Source organism: Eubalaena glacialis, chromosome 8 (assembly GCF_028564815.1).
Source record: "Eubalaena glacialis isolate mEubGla1 chromosome 8, mEubGla1.1.hap2.+ XY, whole genome shotgun sequence".
Taxonomy (NCBI): Eukaryota; Metazoa; Chordata; class Mammalia; order Artiodactyla; family Balaenidae; genus Eubalaena; species Eubalaena glacialis.
This window is the reverse complement of record NC_083723.1, coordinates 47,162,059-47,184,691: the sequence shown is the minus strand read 5'-3', so window position 1 is coordinate 47,184,691 and position 22,633 is coordinate 47,162,059. Positions and strand designations below refer to the sequence as shown.

The 22,633-nt window shown below is 33.1% G+C and overlaps 1 protein-coding gene across 1 annotated transcript in view; it reads left to right on the top strand.

Moving 5' to 3' along the window:
- The window catches only part of LOC133096174 (protein piccolo), a 370,525-nt gene that overhangs the window by 229,628 nt on the left and 118,264 nt on the right, over positions 1-22,633 (top strand). The window contains exon 9 of the mRNA XM_061197659.1: positions 1,685-1,775. Within this exon, the coding sequence (XP_061053642.1) occupies positions 1,685-1,775 (91 nt within the window). The remainder of the gene's footprint in view (positions 1-1,684; positions 1,776-22,633) is intronic.

The following is a 22,633-nucleotide window of genomic DNA, read 5'->3' as shown; positions in this document are numbered from 1 at the left end:
GTAGGATTTTCAATGCACATGGTTTGATTTTTAGTAAAAAGTAAAGATCTTTAAATGCAGATTAGGGGAGGGAGGAAGGAGAGGAGGAGAGGAAGAAGGAAAGTAGAAGAAGGAGAAAAGACGAAGGGAGGGAAAGTAAGGAGGCCAGGAGAGAAAGTAAGAAAGAGAAAGAGACAGAATAGGAGGCAAGAGTGTGGAAGAAAAGAGGAAAATACACACTCTTTTGTTATGAATATATACAAGGTTTTCAGTGGTATACAAAGTTAGCATCAGTATAAATAATCAAGATTGACTGATTATACTGACCATAATATTTTTACAATCTTGCAAACAATACTTTAGCTTTACTTTGCAGAATTCATATAATATTCTTGGACTTGACAGGATTCTGCTGTTAACTGGGGAGTGTTTTATATCCATCAGAGGCCTGATTAAGCTTATTCTTTGCCGAAGAGAATAAAAGCTAAAGGCTATAATTTAAGTTTGTATTTTTTTTAGTACATTTTCCTTTTAAAATCCAGAAGTCTAGCAGTTTTACTGATGGATTTTCAAAGACACAATATCACAAGAGTAGTCCAAGGAATCTTCCTTCACAAAATGTAGATCCCTTTAGTTCTAAATTCTGTTTAATATTTTGGTTTGGTAGTCCCAAACACTTCTTAAACGTATTCTGAAATTGGTAGTATTGAATGTCTCTTTACTATTATTTCATTTGTAATTATAGTCAAAAATTCTCCTGAGGTGATAAATATAAGATTCTATCCTAATGAAATCCTATTAATATAGGTATATAAATATTTTACTATTTCTATCTTTCATTATTTCACATATCTCTTTTGAAAGCCAAATTCCATAAAATATAAAGCATAAGTTTGGATTTGCTAATTTACTGTTGTTTCAGAAATCTCATTTTGCCAGGTGGGAACAGCAATAATGCAGTCTATAGTATTCTCATGTTCAAGTCTCAGTAATGAGAATTGAAGTCACAGACTTGTAACAGGAACTTTGAGTGTTGTTTCTTCTACCGGAAGGAACATCAGAAGTAAATGAGAAGTAACACCTTTGCATACAAAGAAGGCTTCAGAAAATATTAGAATGAGCAAAGATTTGATTTATTTATACAGAATTAGTCTCAGCATCAGGTATACATTGAAACTGCTGGTAGATGTGCTCAGCAGAAGCAAAATTCCACAGTGAAATCAAAATAACATAAATATGCATTCCTAGTAGAGTGATAGAGATGCAGAGTATGAGGATCTTCTCTGGCTTTTCTCCCTTAGAATCACTTGATTGCTGAAAATTGACAATGCCTATTTCTAGGCTGTCCAAAACAAAATCAGCAGATATCAATTTTCCATATACTTCCTCTATCCACTGTCATCGCTACTATGCACTACCATAGTAACAGACATCCTTTAGGTGTTACATGTGCTCGTTGATTTTCCAAACACAACAAATCAGTTTGCAAGAGAAACTGGTTGTAAACATAAAGACTATAATGAACTCAGAAACCAATAACGTCATTGTATAGTATTAAATGCTTAAAATTGTCATCATTTGAGAGTCTTCTAATATATTTTCATTGATTGAATCAATGTGCTTTGAAAAAAAAAAGTGAATTCTGTAAATTGCCTTTTAAGTCTCTTTAACATTGCTTTTTCACCTTATCACATGTACGTCTTAGATTATACAGATGAACGGGAAAACTGTGCACTACATCTTTCCTCATGCAAGGATAAAAATAACAAGAGACTCCAAGGATCACACAGTTTCAGGTAAAGGAAATCAAATAATCTAGTTCTTTTCACTTTAATGTCGCACTGAGATATATGTATTTGAATTTCAGTTTAGATGACTCATTAAATTTTAGAAAACACCACTTTTTATGTCAAAAGTTGTGTATTGGAAAATTTCAAAAAATAAGCAGGCTGTGCATTTGAATATAAAATACAATAATGGCATAATCGTTAGTATGATACATTACTAAATGGCATATATATTTAGATCATTCTATTATCTTCATTTTTAAAAATGTGCATGACATTACAATGGTCCATAATTATTGCACTGTTGAGTAATATGGTCATAGGACCATAAAACATTCTTACACAGAAAGTAGAAAACTAACTTGAATTTTTCTAAAGAATAGATTCCCCTATACCTTACCAATTTGAAGATTATCAATTTTGCTGATTTTTATTTGTTTGTGTTCTTCTGTAAACCAAACTTATGGCAGAAATTTTAAACTTGTTATTTTGAAATACTGTGGACTCCCAGAAAATAACACAGTCAGTTCTTTTGCCCACCCTTTACCCAGTTTCACTAATGTTAACATCTATCTAACCACAAAAAATGATCAAAACAAGAAATCAACATTAATATGATAGTACTGAAGTATCTACAAGCCTTATCCAAATTTTGAGTTTCCCCACTAATTTTTTTTTTCTGGTGCAGAATCTAATCCAGATCTCAAGTTGCATTTAGTTTACAAATAAAAAGTTCTCTATCTGTGAGGTGGAAGTATACATTTTGTCAAAGTTAATAAATTTTTAAAATATGAAAATTACCTATATTCTCACTCAAGTATTTCCCTATATTCTCACTCTTTGTTTCATAGACACCGTACATCAACAGAAAATATTCATGACTATATATGGATATATGTATAGGTGGTATATCTAACATGGCCTATGTGTTGGAGGTTTTTTTTTTTTAAGGACTGATAGAGAATAAAAAACAGGTATTTCTTCAGTGTTCTTCCTGTTGTTCCTTGCAGATTTTAGACCCTAGAGAATGTAGATGCGGAACAGGTTTTGCTTTGAGCAATTGTCCTCTCTTTATTTTCATAGAGAATGAATCGATTTAGAACCTAATATTGTTGTTTTTCTTTTAAGATTGGGTAATTTTTCTTCTGCCAGAGATAGATAATTCAACCTTTCAAGATTTTATTGCATGCAGACTGTATTTTAAGTACTGATGAACATTCCAGGGGTGAGCCTTAAAATCCAGGGACTCTTTTTGTAGAAATAACTACCTGCTACAAACTATTTCAGTTCCCTCCAGCTCATAAAGCAAAACAACATAATACTTTCTAGCAATACCAAAGTTATTTTTTTCAGGGAGTACAAAAAAAATCTTCAAAACATTTTTACTAAATCATCAGGACTCTATATCAGTGTGTCTGTTTTCTAGTTGTATTACTATTAATATACTATGTCAAAGTAATTATCCCCTCAACCTTATCATTTTTCTTTTGCAGCTTATTTTAATTTTTCTTTTACTACAATTAGGAAATTTTTTTTAATTTGTTTTCTTTTACTACAATTAAAAAATAATAATTCTTATTTTAAAATATAAGAGTAACAGAAATAAGAGCTATTGATTTCTTTTTATAAATATTCTAGTCTGAAAACTAAATTCAGTTTCCTCTGTATATAGATTTTGCAAAATGAGAAAAGAGGACTATAGTTTTGAATGGTAAATTTACTAGTGTATTATATTATCTCTCTGCATGCTCCTTTTTATTTTGATATTTGCCTAAAATAATAATAAAAATATTTTCCTTGTTGTATTTACCCTGCGTTACTACTGAATATATTTGCCATGTGTCCTGCGGTAGCACGATCTCATTCTAAAGTAAACGTTTTGAAGCAATTTGTATTGTCTTCAGATAAGTCTTAAGTACCTGAAAGGGATTTAAGTGCATGTATATGCAAGACTAGAACCAGAAACGGCAATTTTTAGCAAACAGCCTCCAGAAATTTGAGGTTAGTAGGCAAACCCTGGCATAGAACGTTTACACTCCTGGCTAATCTCTGTTATTTGCTGGTCTACCAAAAGCTTAGTTTGAGTGACTAAATGTTTGGTGACACTAAAGTTATTCGTAGCTATCAGTGTCATTTTTATGTTAATGTTTTAATTAAAAATGGAATATATCTTTTAGAGATGCATACTAAAATATTTACATATGAAACAATGTCTTGTGTGGAATTTGCTTCACAATTAGCTGTGTAGAGAGTGGTAAAGAAATAGATGGGACAAAACTGACCATGATTTGATTAATTGTTGGAGCTGGAAGATCAACCACACTGGGTTTTATTATAGTCTTGTCACTACTTTTTTATATGTATGAAATTTTTCATAATAAAAAATAATTAAATTCCTGTTTGTCTCTCACATTTAGAGAAAAACAGCAGTGTCCAATAGCTTCATCAATAGTGAAAAAGCTATCTAAGCTAATAATTTAACTGCCTTTGTCAAAAAGATAAGGATATAATCAAGGAAGGAGAGAAGAATAAAATGTAGTATTTCTGCTCTCCTAAACAGAGGGGGAAATTGTCATTAGTAAATTTTCATTTTGGTTATATAAACCCATTGAAAGTAGAAATAAAATATATCTTTTTTAGTATTTTAATAGACCATTCTAAATGGGTCTAGCATTAAAATATTTTATAAGAATTATATGAAACCAGCATACCTCACAGAAAAGGAAAAAATATATTTCTATTTATTGGAAGCAAAAGTAATTTCAAAATAGCAGACAGGAATAGAAAGGTTTTTTTTTTTCCTTAATTCTTTCTGCTATGTGGTTGTCAGAGTATGAGCTGGGAACCCTCATGGTACCCAAGATTCTTTCAGGGGGTTTTCAAGGTCAAAATTATTTTCATAGTAATGCTAAGGTAGCATTTGCCTTTTGCACTCTTATTTTCCTGTGAATATACAGTAGAGTTTCTCAGAGATTAATTGATGTGTGACATCACAACAGACTGTATATAACAGATAAGAGAATTCAGCTGTCTTCTATTTAACTTAATATCAAGGAGATTTGCAGTAATATAAAACAATGCCACCTTTCTCATAAATGTTTTGTTTTTTATATACATTTTTTATTAAAAATGTGATTTATTTTAACATAGAATGAGTTTATTAATACTTTAAATTCATTAATAAATACTTTAAATTCTCAGTTTTAGTTTATAATACAGAAAATACACATAATTATAACCCATATAAACAAAAGCTCTTTGAGGTCCCTAATAATATTAAAAAATATAAATGGCTCCTTGAACCAAAATGTTTGAGAAATACTTCTCTAAGGATCTTTATAGAGAAAGTTTAAAAAATTCTAAGTAAGTTCTTATTTCTTCCTATAAAAAACTTACACAAATAAAGTATATTTTATAACTGCTTTTAAACTTATGTTGAATTCATTTAAAAATTTTTATTCATTAATAGTTATTGAGAGAACACCCATGGTGTGATTTACATTGTGTTGGTTGCTGTATTACTAGAATGAATCCAACAAAGACCTTGATCTACAAATTACTCATACTTTAGTAGGAGAATCTGAAATGTGAGTAATTATTATAGTAAAATTTTAGGAACAACTGAGACAAAGCCAGGGAATTTATAAAACTTTATTTTTCATAGATGTATGTATATATGTATAAGTGTGTACACACATATACATATGTACCATTCTTTATAGTATTTTTATGATGTATGCAGAGGAAAATACATGCATACAATCTTCTATTAAGCGACCCATAATTTTAATGAAGTAGATACTTTAACTTTTTACCTTAAACTTCAAAGATACTCTTATAGGTGTTGATCAACAACTATACAGTGGTTTTGAAAATCTTTATGCAAACAAGTAGAAGGCAGCAAAATGGAGAAAACAGGTCATGAGTTTTAGAATTAGAAAGACCTGAGTTGGAGTCCAGCTCTATCACTTATTTAAATTTTGAGAATAAGTTTGCTCAACCATAAAATAAGACCAGCTCTCTCTATCTCACATAATTGCAAGTGCACCTAGCCCAAAATGTTATACTTACTATACACTCAACAAATGTTATTTCCCCTTCTCTTAGAAATTATCAGAAAAAAAAGATAAAATGTAATGCTCAAGAAATTAGTCTCTTTTTTATTCAGAACTCGTCTTATGGCTCCAGAAACACAGCTGTTTGAAACAAGTCAAAGAAATTCTTCTGATTTTAAAAAAGATATTTGCTTATGTATAGTTCTGCAATAGACTGGCTCCATCTGCAAGGCTAGAAAGACTAATTAGGAAGTGCAATAGTGAAGAACATTAAAAATGTTTAGGTTCAAAAGACAGCAGTGTCTTCTATGGAAATAGCGGCTCATTTTCTATTCCTCTTTAGTCCACCATCTTTATGAGCTTTTAGAAACAGGAGATAAATATAACAGATCTCATTGGATCTCAGTTGGTAGGAATACCAAATGTGGATAACCCTTTTTAAATTATTATTTCAACAACTTTACATATCATAAATATGCACGTTGTATGTGTACAAATCAATGACTTTTATAAATTTATGGAGTTGTATGACCATCACCACAATTTTGTTTTAGAACATTTCGATCATTGCAAAAAGTTTTCTTGAGTCTGATAGCAATAGCCACTTCCAGTACTCCTCTCCCAGCCACAGGCAGGAAATTTACTTTATGTCTCTGAGTTTACCCTTTCTGGGCACTTCACATACGTTAAATCACACAGTTTACAGTTTTGGTGTCTGGCTCCTTTCCCTTACCAGTATTTTTTAGGTTTATCCATTTTGTAACATGTATCAAAAGTTTGCTATTTTTATTGTTAAGAAGTATTCCATTGTTTAGATTGTGTATATTTGTTTATCCATTGGATTTTGCCTGGTTTTTTAAAATATTTGCATACACTTTTTAGTTTGGACATATGATATTTTTGTATGGCATCCTAGAAGTAGAACTGCTGAGTTACATGGTAAGTTTGTTAACTATTTAAGAAACTGCCAAATAGTTTTCCAAGGTGAAGGTACCATATTGTATTCTCGCCAGCAGTGTGTAAGGATTCCACTTTCTCCATGTCATTGCCAACACTTGGTAACGTCCGTCTTTTGGGGTGAGTGTGGATGATATCTCATTGTTATTTTTAGCTTGCATTTTCCTCATGACCTATGATAATGAGCATATTTTCAGGGGGTTATAAGCAAAGCATATGTATTCTTTGGTGAAATATTTATTAAGAAATTTTGCCCATATTTATTTAGGTTGTTTGTCTTCATACTGAGTTGTAAGAGTTCTTTATATATTTGGATGTGTCTTTTATAAGATACATGGCATGCATATATTTCCTTCTAATCTGTGTGTTGTCTTTTTATTTTCTTAAAGGTGTATTTTAAAGAAAAGTTTTAACATTTTAATGGAATTCAATTTTTTGATATTTTTTTTTGTGTGTGAACCATGCTGCTCTTGATAGTGTATTAAGAACTATCCCAAGGTCAAAAAGATTTTCTCTTGTGTTTTATACCAGAAGCTTTAAACATTCGGGTCAATGACCTATTTTGTGCTGGTTTTTGTATATGGTTTGAGGCTGAGATCCAGGTTCATTTTTTTGAAGCACTAATGGCTATCTAATTGTACAAGCACCTTTTGTTAAAAAAAATATGTCCCCCATTGAATTGCCTTGGTATCTTTGTCAAACGTCAATCTACCATTAATACAAGAATTTATTTCTAGATTCTCAATTCTGTACTGTTTGACTATACGCCTAACTGTTACACTCTTTTGCTTACTATATAGCTTTATATTACGTTTTGAAATCTGGTAGTGGAAGTCCTCCAACTTTTTATTTTCAAAATTGTTTTGGCTATTCTTGATCCTTTTAACTTCCATATTTTTTTAGTATCAACTTACTGGGATTATGATAGAGGTTGCATTGAAATTATAGTTCAATTTGGAGAGAATTGCTCTCTTACCAACATTGAATCTTCTAATTCATGAACATGTAATACCTCTTCATTTACTGAGATATCCATTCATTTTTTTCAGTAAAGTTTTATAGTTTTCAGTGTACAAAACTAGCATTTCATTTGCTAAATGTCTCCCAAATTATTTTATTCTTCTTGATGCTATGGAGAATGGAGTTGTTTTCTTAATTTCAGTTTTGGACTATTCATTGCCATTTTATAGAAATACATTTGATTTTTGTGTATTGACCTTTTGGCTTATAATCTTGCTAGTATTTCTAGTTCTAATAGTTTTTTGTGGAGTTCTTAGGATTTTCTACATGCAAAATTATGTTATCTGCAAGTAAAGACAGTTTTACTTGTTCCATTCCAATGGGGATAAATTTAATTTTTGTCCTTATTGCAATTGCTAAAAGTGTGGTACAGTACTGAACAGAGGAGTGAGAGCAGACATCCCTGCTTTGTTCCTAAAGAACATTAGTGACTAGTTGTGACAACAATGCAGGAACTGTACCACCTGCTGTAGAATTCCTTCCTCTCTTCCCATTTAATACTTACTGGAAGGGGTTTTATTGGCCTAAAATTTTAAAAATCTGAGCAGAAGTATTTAAGAACAGCTTTAAAAGCAAACAATAGCTAGTCAGACTTTCCACTTCCTTCTGTTAATCAATGGAGATCTCAAACACTGGCAATATGACTAGGCATTGAGTGAAGTATGTTTTCATATTTGGAAGAGGATAGGGAGTTTACATACATGTATACATATATACACAGCAAATAAGCCCTCATACTCACTATGGTTTATATTTCAATAATTTTTTTAATGGAAATGATTACATTTGTGATAATAGCCTTATTTACATAGTTTGGTCAGTCATTATATTGTCCCAATATGCAACCAAAGAAATTATGTATGCAAAATCCTAAGAAAGCAAATGAAAATCTTAAATATGTTAAAAAGATATGAAAATAATAATATTGTTTACTTTGCACTTGCATATTTTCTATTCGCTTCTGAAATAATTTGAAAGTATAACCGTTTCCACCAAATACTGATATCATTCTCCTCCTTTTTTTCTTACTTATGAGTGTTTACAGAGAAAATCCACAAACTTAAAGTAAAGGTGATTTAGATAGATATGTGTATTCAGACTTTAGATGGAACCTTCTAGGTGGTAAGAATAGTTCTATATATCTTACCCAGTATTTCTCAAAGATATGATCAGCAAATTAGTTTAAAAAAATACCCCCATGTTCCATAGAATATGTTCCATAGTCAATAAAAATACTGAAACAAAAATTTAGCTACCTTTTTTAACTGTTAAATTTACTTGAAAAATTTTCAAATAATATAGGATTACAGAAAGTAGAGTTATGATAAACAAAGGCCTATCTTTCACTTGCCCACTGTAAACAAATAAATAGTTCATATTGAATATAGATTCAACCTTAACCTAGCTATGAGGCAGATACGGGAAAAGTCTGTGGCGACCACTCTCCTTCCAAGAATTTGCAAGACACTTGAAGAAGTGGAGCTATAATACATAGGAAACAACGAATACATGAGACTGTCTAATGAAAATTAAAATATGACACAAACCATGGGTACATGTTTGTACACGTACAATTTTTGTACTGCATATCTTCATTTGCTCAAAGAATTTTATCAATGGAATATAGAGAACACATCTTTCCCCATTTTCTCATGAAGATTTTCATTTCTTTTTCCTCTTTTAGAGATCTAAAAGGCAAACCTCCCATCTGGCTTTCAGCTACCAGTAGCTAAATAGCTAAATGCATGTATCATTTTCAGCTCTCTTCTTTGTATGTATACGTAAAATGAGTGTGTGGGGGGGGGGGGTATGCGTATGTGTGTTGTGTATGTGTATGTGTAGATAGCTGGATGGACGGATGGATGGATAGACAGATAGATAGAGCGATCGATCCTCAGTAAATTATGGTAGTAGTGAAAAATATAAAGATGAAAATAAAAGCCATCGTAATTTGACAATTTATATTCTCTTTCCTTTTTATCTTGTTTATACCGATGTACACACACAGTAAAAGTTAGGAATATATTGTAAAGTAGTTTACATACATATTTTTAATATAGTGTAAATTGCCTAACAAAGACATTTTCCTGTTACATCAAAAGTTCTTCATAAACATAAATTTAATTACTTGTTTTTATCATGTTTGTAGATATTTAATCATCTACATCAACCATTCCTCAATTGTTGGACATTTGTGCTGTCTTCCCCTTTACAGTATTATAAACAATACCACAATACTACAGTGAAAAAATGCTGCCATGATATTCATTATTTCCTTAAAATATATAGGCCACATGGGGGGTGTACTTAGGAAAAGAGTAAACAACCAGCTGTGGAAGGCCAACATTTTAGTATCAAAAGGTTGGACTGCCCCTGGTTCTTGAAGGAAGATATGATTGACTTGGTTGAATAATTTCCTAGACTTGGAGGAAACTGAAACCCAGCTGCTCAGGGATAAGCAGAAATTGTACTTGATCCCCTGATAAGGAGGGCTCTTTGGCTAGGGGTCCTTATATTCCACCAGAGTAGGGAGGGGATCTTATGGTTAGACCATTTAAGACCCTGCTAATTTGACCAGTTCATGAGGCAGCACATAATACTGAGTCTTAATTTTAGGCCTTAGACCATAATTAGTGCTGTTTTTTTCTTTTCAATGACTTTATCATTGCAGGAAGACAGATTATTTTTGTTTGGGTTTTTTTTTTTTTTTTCCCATTTTGTTTTGATAGAACACAGAGTACATAAAAGGAACCAAAGTTAGGGCCAGATCATGGTGGACCAGACAAGTAAAGAATCTGAATTTAATTTGATAGGTGGTATGGGTATCATTGAAATCATTGAAGCATGGTTTTGTCTTGTTTGCTTCAAAGTTGAATTCTGAAAGAAGCTTAACCATAATGAAATAAGGTGCACCAGCTGATCAAATAAAAATGTTTGATCACTTTTATTTGAGACTGCACTGCTGTCCTCACATGTGGTATATAAAATAAAGGGGAACTGAGGCAAAAATGTGGTGAACTCTGCTTCATGCAGTTGAGATAAATTTTAGCTGACATGCACTTAACATGCCTCCAATGTTATTTACATGAACACTTCATAAGAAGACTTTTTTTTTAAGGCCAAGTCTTAGAAAGTTAAAACAATTTTGTCATGTCTTCTGTTTCTCGTGGAACACGAAGAAAAAGTGTCACTGTCCATTTGGGAACATGTGTGTTCCATCGTAACTGCTGCAAGTTCTGGGAAACTGAGCAGATTCTGCGAAGGTGCCTTGACCCCCAGATTTCTCCCTCCCCATTCAGGATGGCTTTTTCTCTTTTATTCTTAGCAAGAGTCCAAATTATGTATGACATAATTTCTTGCAAGCCTCTCAAATTATTTTTAGGAATAAACAAAGTATACAACTATAGAAATAAAATACTATTTGGACTGAATCTCTTCTAAGATCACAGTTTCTTCCTGGTACATTTTAGTGAAAGCTTGTGTGCATTTCCTCAGTGACAAAGGAAGTATCTACTGTCAGGACTAGTTCCTCATTCACATCATCACTTCTCCTGACATCTGTCAAGATAAATATTGCTTGTAGAAGTGTGTTCCTGCTAAGGAAGTGACATTATAGGCTATGCTTCTAACTGGACATATTTTTCTGTTTTTCTTAATAAAGCAAAATTAAAGGAATTAATAATTGATTCTGTGAGGAGACGGTGAAGACATTCAAGATGTCTAACCTACAGGTTAAGGAGGATAAATTGGTGATGCTAATGTTAAATACAAGGGTATAAATGTAAAATGTATATGAATGGGCCATGGAAAGTAGGTAATAAGAAATGAGATTCAGTTAAAGGAGAAAGGATTTATACTGATCTTCCAGAATATTTTCTTGACAATTAGAGCGATGAGCAAAGGTATATAGAAAGAACAAGGAAGTGGGACTCAAGAAGAAAATGGGCTCTAATATTAGCTTTTTTTACTTGCTAGCCAACCTAGGCAAGTTTCTAACCTTCCTTAGTCTCAGCTGCTTTGTCCTGAAATGGTATGGATAGTACCTAACATGAAAAGTTATAGAGATGATTAAAAAACACAAAAAATAGTATAAGACAAATAGGAGAAACTCTAGAAATGTTAGTTACTTTCTCTTTTCCTTCTATCCCTGAAGATGATACCGAAGAGATTAGGAACAAATAATATATTAAATATAAAATGATATTGGCACAAGGTAGAGACACCAAATAGAATTCATTGGTTCAAAGTCATATATTTTGAGACATCTGACAACTAAAAGTTCAATAAATCTGATGTAGTAGAAAGCTAGATGAAAATAAATAAAAGCAGCTCACTTTTTGTTTAAAGCACAATTTCAGTGGAATGTTTATGCTTAGCCTGGTCACCTAACAACATATAATGTTTCTTCTCCATTACAGATAGTAGTAACTGTTTTTTAAATAGAGTAACGAATATAACCAAAATGATTATATTAAATAACTCTTTAGTGAAAAATATTCCCTGATATATGCTGGACAGTAGAAGCTGTTGAACTTCATTGAATACCTCCTTCACCAAAAGCAAATTGATTTCGATGAGAACAGGTTTAGCCTGTAGCACAAAAATAATACGGACACCTGGATTTTATTTATAGTATCCCTAAAGTGACTCAGCAAATTCAGAACTTTGCTCTCCAAATCAGTTTCTCAACTACTCCCCCAAATGGTGGTAATTATAATATTATTATGTTACCAGGCCTGTATATACTTTTTTCTATATAGATTTGTATACTAAGATATGTAAGTATTAACTACTTATTCATTTAACAGATATGTATATGCCATTCATCTTTTTAACACAAATGGTAAAATACAAAAATGATAAAATCTGTAATACTTAAAAAGTAACACTTTCATCTTTGTAATGTCTGATAAAGATATAAACAAGTCACAGACATTTATGCATCAATGGAAAAATGGAAATTATATTGATAAAATGAGCACAGTCTGTCCCAGCTAATCAGTTACAGCTTCAGATTAAATGGTACAGTATAATCTGCAAACTGCCTAAGCCAGAAATGTTGCCTCTCCTCATTACTGACTGAGAGATACGGACTCCCCAACATTTTTTATATCTTGGTAGTTTCTCCTTTTAATGGCCTGATTGTGATGTCTCTCATCACTCTCCCCTCTGCAACTGAATGAGAAAGGGAAGGGCTGGATATGCTGCTCCCAAACCCACCCTTTCTGATTCCAAACCAGGTTCCCTGGCCCTAACCCAACAGGAGACTCATCACTAAGCCACTTAACTTATTTGGACTAAGAGTTTGGGCTCCGCTTTAGCATTGCCATGTATTAGGTGTTGTCTTGAGCACTTAACCTCACAAAACTTTAGTTTATTTGTGTAAAATAGAGGGTTTCTTGTTTGTTCTTTTACTTTTAAGATTCATTGAGTTAATATACTTTTACAGACATTTTCTAAGAACAGAATACAATACGAATCTATTATTTTTAACATCACTGTCACTGATGCATCAGCCCCGCTTGGGGAAAATTAGGCATTTCAATTTTCATCCATTCATTATTCATTCAGTTATATATTTAGTGCAGCCTAGATGCCATGTACTTGCTACATATATTGTACCATAACCCCAGCATTGCAGAAATGATACACAAATCTCTTCCTCTTCATTTATGAAGGGCAAAACGTTATCTATTCATGGCCCATTTTCCCTTTATCTCCTACCCTCTGTAGCTGCTCAATCACTGTGGTAGCTACTATAAACATAAAATGTTCCACAAGTTTTGCTACCAAGATAAGGTCGCGATATATTTTGTGCAGAGAAGACTCAGAATACAACCTTCATCTTTGTATTAATTTTCTATTGATGCATAACAAGTTACCACAATTTTAATGGCTTAAAACTACACACATTTAGTATCTCACAGTTTTCATGGTTCAAGAAATTAAGCATGGACTGGGTGCCCTGGTAAGGATCTCACAAAGCTGCAATCTATGTGTTGCCCAGGCTGTGTTTTGTTCTAGAGCTTGGGGATCTTCTTCCAGGGTCACAAGGTTGTTGGCAGAATTCAGTTCCTCCAAGTTGTGGCACTAAATTCCCCATTTTCTGGCAGGCTGTCAGCTGGGGACCACTCTCAGCTTCTGCGGGGCCCACTCAGTCCCCCTCACACATCCCAGTTTAGTTTTTTCAAGGCCAACAGAAGATTCATTCTAGTCTGCTGAGATGGAGTCTTACATAATATAATCATGGTGGTGACTATCACATCACCTTTATCAGGTCCTGTTGGTTAGAAACAAGTCACAGGTACATGGACTCAAAGGGTGTGGTTTATACAGAAATAATTCACTGCGAGTCAATAGTGTATGTCTGCACAATCTCTATTATGTTCAGAAGTACAAAAGGAACACTTAATACTCTGTTTTGAATTAGGATATTATTTTTCTTCCTACTATCTTTTGTTTAAGTAAAACTATCATTTGGGAAAGCACATCATAGCTTTACCCTAAAATAAGTGTAAACTATTTTCTTTCCAGTGACATCATAGGGTTACATAAGCATCTCCCAGTACAATGTTTTTCTTTAACACATGTAGTGGATGACCCTACCCCAAGTCCTGGTCTGCCATCAGTGAGATCAGTATCTAAACAAGTCAGTATCAAAGCCATATCTATAAATTGACCCTATTTTCTCACTTCATAGCATCCACTTTCATATCAAAGAATCAGTTCATTTTGGACCCTAAGTACTGCTAAATGGAATATTTTTTTATTTAGATATAGTTGACATATAATATTATATTACTTTCAGGTATACCTCATAATGATTCAGTATTTGTATATATTGGGAAATAATCATCACGATAATTCTATTTAACATCCATCACCAAACGCAGTTACAAATCTTTTTTTCTTGTGATTAAAAACTTTTAAGATCTACTCTCTCAGCAACTTTCAAACATGTAATATTGTGTTATTAATATAGTCACCATGCTGTACATTACATCCCCATGACTTAATTTATTTTATAACTGGATATTTGTACTTTTAACCCCCTTCACTCATTTTGCATGCCCTCCCACCCCCTGCCTCTGGCAACTGCCATCTGTTCTCTGTATCCCTGAGTTTGATTGTTTTGTTGTTTTGGTTTGTTGTTTTGGATTGTTTGTTTTCTTTTAAGATTCCACATATAAGTGATGCCATGTAGTACTTGTCTTTCTCTGTCCGACTAATTTCACTTAGTACAGTGCCCTCTAGGTCCATCCATGTTGTCGCAAATGGCAAGATTTCCTTCTTTCTTATGGCTGAATAATAGTCCATTGTGTGTATATACCACATATTCTTTATCCATTCATCTATAAATAGACAAGATACAGTTTGCTTCCATATCTTGGCTGTTGTAAATAATGCTGAAGTGAACACGGGGGTGCATGTATCTATTCAAGTTAGTGTTTTCATTTTCTTCAGATAAATACCCAGAAATGGAATTGCTGTATCATATTTAATTTATTAATTTTTAATTTTATGAGGAACCTCCATACTGTTTTCCATGATGGCTGCACCAATTTACATTTCCACCAACAGTGCACAAGGGTTCCCTTTTCTCCACGCCCTCACCAGCACTTGTTATTTCTTGTCTTTTTGATGATAGCCAGTGTAACCGGTGTGAGCTGAAATCTCATTGTGATTTACATTTCCCTTATGGTTAGTGATTTTGAGCACCTTTTCATGTACCTGTTGGCCATCTGATGTCCTCTTTGGAAAAATGTCTATTCAGATCTTCTGCCCATTTTTCAATCGGATTGTTTTTATTTTTGTTATTGAGTTATATACGTTCTTTATATATTTTTGATATTAACCCCTTATCAACTATATGATTTGCAAATATTTTCTCCCATTCAGTAGGTTGCTTTTTCATTTCATTGATGGTTTCCTTTGCTGTACAGACGCCTTTTAGTCTGATGTAGTCCCACTTATTTATTTTTGCTTTTGGTTGCCTTTTGCTTTTGGTGTCAATCCAAAAAATCATCGCCAAGGTCAGTATCAAGAAGCTTACCACATGTGTTTTCTTCCAAGAATTTTATGGTTTCATTCAACTCTCTGATCCATTTTGAGTTAATTTTTATGTATGGTGTAAGACAGTGGTCCAATTTCATTCTTCTGTGTGTAACTGTCCAGCTTCCCCAACACCATTCACTGAAGAGCCTGTCCTTTCCCCATTGTGTATTCTTGGCTCCTTTGTTGTAATTCACCATGTTTGTGTGGGTTTATTTCTGGGCTCTGTCTTCTGTTCCATTAGTCTATGTCTGTTCTTATGCCAGTGCCATACTGTTTCAATTACTATAGCTTTGTAATATTGTTTGAAAATTAGCATGATGCTTCCAGGGAATAAATTTATTTTAATTACCTTTTATAGGAGTATTGTGCAAAGCCCTCAGATTTTGTCTTTATGCTTGTAACTTTGCAATTGACTTATATAAGCTTAAATAAAGGAAAAATCCTTATCTTACTGTGTGAATGAAATGTGCATTTATGATGTGGAAGTCCTGAGAACTACTCTTCATGAGAATTATTTCTGAAGCATTTCAGGAAGAGGAAATCCTTTGCCCTTTTAGTAAAAATACTTTATCAGTACATACATCATCTGCCATTTGAAAGATGTTGCTCAACAAATCCAAAATACCAGTGTCTTTTGATGTATAGCCATGACTTATCTTCCTTATTTCCCATGCCAATGGCTATTTCAGTCTTATGGCAGGCCAATTTGGACCCATCTCATCCAGTATGATGTAAGTGTGAATAGCATTTTATACATGCTTTGAATCCCATGCAACATTTTTACCTTAATATTATTCAAAATACAGTAGAAAAGACAAGTGGTGAACTTTTGTTCGTGGAAATGTGAAATAAGATGTTCACTTCAAATTCTTCATGTATGTTTACATATTTAAGACTAGGAAAAAGGATGTTATACAGCAGTTGGCTGGATTAGAAAAAGCTAATGGGAATAGCTGAGTTTGTAATTTGCATGCCCAGACTTAGAGTTGGATTGTATTTGGCATGAATGTGGTGTTGCCATTTTGATGCTTCTGGAAACAGTCAAGTATGGATTGCTAATAAGGCAATTGATATACTTTGTTGTATTTGTAGAAATGGTTTTCTTATAATGAGCGAAAGTAAGTAAAGTTAAAAAACAAATAGTGAAATATTCTTTAGGTCTTCATATTCAAGTATTAATGAATTAATATACCATTTGATAAGACATACAAAGGAAATGATTATGGACTTTTAATATAATTTGGTTTATTTTCCTAAATATTTACTTGGATAATTGATAACATTAGTCGGTGCAAGAGTGTAAAAATAAATTTTCACAGCCTTATGCAGGAATATAATTAACATGAACTATAAAAATAGATTTAATTGAACTATCCTTTGGAGACTTTTTTATTATCCTTAGTACTTCATTAGCATTAATATATATAGAGACAATCTTTCTTCTTCTTCAGCCCAACTAATGACATGACTAAACTATGCAGTGTATCTTCTTTCTGTAATAATTTTATTATGAATAATAAACTATTGACTTAAAGACTACTATTCATAAGATAGTATGTTCACTGATAAAAATTTTGCTTTTCCTTGATGCTTAGATGTAGAACATGATAGTGTTGAAATGAGACAAGTATTTTAGTTTTGTCCACACTTAATGCTCTAATTATAACATAATATTTTCATGTTATTTTAATAATAGAAATGACATTTTTGTAAGACTTTAAAATATCAGAGCTTTTAATGTAACATGTTAATAAACATGTAAAATTAAAGTAGATTTAAACTGCAAATCTAAATGCAAATGTGAAGATTTTTCCTTAGTATGCTCATGTTTATTTTATGCACAGCTTATTTTTTAATTTTTTTATTTCAGCTTTGTCGAGGTATAATGGACTTATAAAATTATAAGATATTTAAAGTGTACATTGTGGTGATTTGATTTATGAATACATTGTGTATGAGACTAAGTTCTACTTTCTTATCAGATTTAAGATTCCGTGCTTTCACTGCAGGGGGCGTGGGTTCGATCGCTGGTCAGGGAACTAAGATCCCGCATGCTGTGCGGTGTGGCCAAAAAATAAATAAATAAATAAATAAAAATTAAAAAATAAATAAAATACAGTGTTAGCAACTATAGTCACCAGTCAGACCTTTTCCAACTTATAGCTAAAACTTTATACCCTTTTACCAATTTCTCCCTATTTCCCCCATCCCCAACCTCTGGCAACCACTCTCTTTCTATGAGTTTGACTTTTTTCCCCCACATATAAGTGATACCATGCAGTATTTGTCTTTCTCTGGCTTATATCCCTGAGCATAATGCCCTCAAGGTCCATGCATGTTGTCCCAAGTGGCAAGATTTCCTTCTTTCGCGTGGCTGAACGGTATTCTATTGTATATATGTACCACATCTTTTTCCAATCATACATCAATGGATACTTATATTGTTTCCATTTCTTGGCTACTGTGAGTATTGCTGTAGTGAACATGGGAGTACAGATATCTCTTCAATATCCTGTTTTCATTTCCTTCAGATATATACCCTGAAGTGGGATACATGGATCATTTGGTAGTTCTTTTTTAAATTTTTCGAGAAACTACCTTACTGTTTTTCATAGTGGCTGTACCAATTTACATTCCCACTAACAATGCACAAGGGTTCCCTTTTCTCCACATCCGCGCCAATGCTTGTTTTTTCTTGGTAAAAGCCATTCTAACAGGTGTGTAGTCACATCTCACTGTGGTTTTGATTTGTATTTCCCTGATAGTTAGTGATTTTGAACACCTTTTCGTGTACCTGTTGGCCATTTGTATGTCTTCTTTGGAAAAATGTCTAAACATTTCCTCTGCCCATTTTTTCAATCAGATTGTTTATTTTTTTGTTGTTATTGAGTTGTATGAATTCTCTATATATTAATATATATTTTCGTATCAACACCTTATCAGAAATATATTTGCAAATATTTTCTCCCATTCCGAAGGTTGCCTTTTCATTTTGATGGTATCCTTTAAGTCCCTTAATCTACCTTCATTCTTTTTCATGCTTTTTTCTTTTTACTCCTCTACTTGGATGGATTCCACTGCCCTGTCAAGTTCACTGATCCTTTCTTTCACTTCTCTAGTCTGTTGTTGAACTGGCCTATGAATTTTGCAGTTCAGTTACTGTATTCTTCAGCTCTGTAATTTCTGTTTGGTATGTCCTCATATTTTCTGTTTGTTGAACTTTACGCTTTGTTCATGCATTGTTCTCCTCCCTTGGTGAGCATCTTTATGACCATTATTTTAAACTTTTTATAAGTAAATAACCTATCTCTATTTCATTAAGATCTGTTTCTAGACTTTTATCTTGTTCTTTTATTTGGAACGTATTCCTCTGTTTCTTCATTTTCCTTGACTCTCTGTGTTGGTTTCTGCGCATTGGATAAAACAGCCACCTCTCCCAATCTTGATGGAGTGGTCTTGTTTAGTAGGTAAACATTATCATTCCGCCTAGCCCAAACTCTTGATTGTCTATCAAACCTTTGTGATTGTACAAGCTGCCTTCTTTGTTCTTAACAGCTCCCAGTAGTTGAGGGTATGCCAGGACCTGTTTTGATGTGGGTATTTTCTCATTCACCCCACGTGTAGGAGTTGCTCAGCTAGTTTCTGGATTTTTTCCAGTGGGAATTGCTCCATGTATAGCTGTATATTTCAGTGTATCCATGAGACAAGGTGAGTTCAGGAGCCTCCTATGTTGCCATCTTGGACCAGAACTTTAGAAGTGACTGCATAATAGTATATTGATCCCATAATTATAAAATACATACACTTGAAAACATCAATGCATTTAAATCCTAAGGTTCATCCTAAGGTTATCAAGATACAGTAATACTTTTTCTTAGTGATTTTGTTACTTTTATCATCGAACTTCTCTTTTTTTATAAATATTTCCTATATATTTTAATGGATTTCAGAAATTCAGATTTCCCTATGAGACTTCCTTAACCATGTTTATGCTTATATGGTGTGAAATTACTCTAACTTTTTGTGATCTCTTTTCCTAAAGCTCCTATGTTCATTATAGTAACTGTTGGCCTCTCTACTCTACCATACTGTGAACTCAAGAGCAAGACCAGTGCATTTTCATGGCATCTAACTGAGAAAGCATTTTAGCAATGTTTCTAGATGGAATAGAAGCAGAGAAGAAAATAAGTTTATGTGGATAAAAATTTGTAAAAGTTGAAAACAATGATAATATAAACACCAGTTATCAAGGACCATTTAGATTTAAGCATTTCAGTTAAAAATTAATGTTGCTTCTTGAGTTTATCAACTCTTTTATTGGCATTCTGCTTTTTAGATTTGAGCTGAGGTGTTTTATCTTTATAGAAGTGTCTTTGTTCGTTTTATCTGCATTCAATACATAAAATATCAAAGTACAACTATAGAAACGTTAGATCAAAATGTCCAGATTTAAATTCTTAGAAATTGTGTAAATTAAATTTGTACTTATGACATCCAAATTAGGATACAAGCAACTATTGTAAAATAAACAAAAAGTGTTATCTTTCCTGGGTTGTTATTTTCTACCTTGCTTTTTCTTTCACAGATTTTTAATATTTCTATGCTACTTTATTGTATACGTGAAAAACAGTGGGAGCCACCATAGCAACATCAACAAGAGGAAAAGTAATTTTTGAAAATTTACTATATGCCTGAGTAGTTTCTATATACAGTTGACCCTTGAACAACAAGAGTTTGAACTGCATGGGTCCACTTATATGCAGATTTTTTCAATAGTAAATACTGGAGTACTACCCAATCCATGGTTGGTTGAATCCAGGGATATGGAACCGAGTATACAGACGAACCTTGTCTACGGAAGGCTGCTATAAGTTATATGAGGATTTTCGTCTGCACAGAGGGTCAGCACCCCTAATCCCTATGTTGTTCAGTGGTCAACTGTATATCAAATCTCATTTCTCATAGTATTTTCATGGCTATATATTATTCCCATTTTACCAAAGACACTGAAGCTTATCAAGTATATTTAGAAAATTTTGAATTCACTAGCATAAAACTGTATTTTACAAAATTAAATAATTATTGTGTCATGCTACTTTATTAAGATAGATATGATTGTGATTTCCTATCACAGATCCTTTACTACAGGGTTTTAAAGTGTACTCGGTCACTAAAAATCAAATGACACGAAGGACCCAACTACTTAATCCTCAAGACAATGTCATCTACAGAATGAAACTATAATCAAATTTTTAAAAATAGTCACATGTTAATTAATAGATTTTGAAGTTCTACTTTTTAGCTATACCTTTACAAGGTATAACAATTCTCTTTGTAGATTCTAAGCATATGGATGCACCATATATTATATAGGGCTGAAATTATTTTTATGAGCTACATTTATATGCTAATTTTTAAGCTTAAAAAGAAATAAGTGGGACTTCCCTGGTGGCGCAGTGGTTAAGACTCCGCACTCCCAGGGCAGGGGGCCAGGGTTCGAGCCCTGCTCAGAGAACTAGATCCCACCCACATGAATGCCGCAACTAAGAGTTTGCATGCCACAACTAAGGAGCTGGTGAGCCGCAACTAAGGAGCCCACCTGCTGCAACTAAGACCTGGCAAAACCAAATAAATAAGTAAAATTTAAAAATTAAAAAAAGAAAGAAGTAGGACCCATGCCACAAGCACTCTATATACTCCACTATAGTCTAGCGTAAATTATGATAGATTTTGATATAAGGCAAGGTCTTGAAACTATGGCTTTACACTAAGGAGATCTCATGAATCATTTTTTGGGATCTCAGACTGACCATGTCTTAAAATTGATGTGGTTATACTGACTACTTAGAAGTTCAGTATCTGTGTGGGTTTTATGAAATCTTTAATAACTGATGAACTACAACTTGTGAGTGATTCAACCATGGAAAGTGAAACCAAACCTTAGATTAAGAATCTAGTTTTATTTTTTCGGATAAATTCCATGGAATGACCCTTTAAATATGACCAGCTATTTTTAAGTCCTCATTTTGTAATTTCTAAAATGTCTTAGTACACTAAAAAAAAAAATAGGCTAACCTAATTGAATGTAGAGTGGTTAATAACTTTTCTTCATCTTCTACCCTTTATTAGTATCTATCTAATGTCTTACTGTAGAATCAGTCCTGGTGAATCTTTAAAGGCTAATGTCTAAGAAATCAACTGTCTCTATCCAGGCTTAGTTGAGACTAAAAATCATATAGTAGATGATAGTCTTCATTCATCCAGTTATGTTCAGCTTGTATCATCAATTAATCTCTACAAAGAACAGTAACACTGAACCAAGAAACTTGTGACAGAAAAGCTCCGCAGGTGGGGCCAGAGAGAGCTAGTATCTTACTTAACTCTGACCCTTGACAACCGCTTGTAGAAGAACACAGTAAATTTGTTTCGTTTTTGTTTTTGTTTTGAGGCTAAATCATTTTTCAGAATACTTGCTCTGTTGTAAAAGTAGGTCTGGGGGGTAAGGATGGGGGTGGGGGTACTAGGGAAAGAGAGGGAGAAAAGAGGGGAAAAACAAGGATGGAAAGATGGAAGGGAAGGAGGGGGGGAGGAAGAAAAGGAAAGACGAAATTTATTTGGAAGTATCACATCACCTAGAAATAAGAAACAGTATTTTACCAAAATATATCCCTACTAGATAAATGAAGAAGGGTTCCATAATTCAGCTACTACTTGTTGAATGTTTGGACTGTGTTGTTGCTGACTACAGGGATGGTTTTTGAAGAGTTAAGTAGGAAGGGA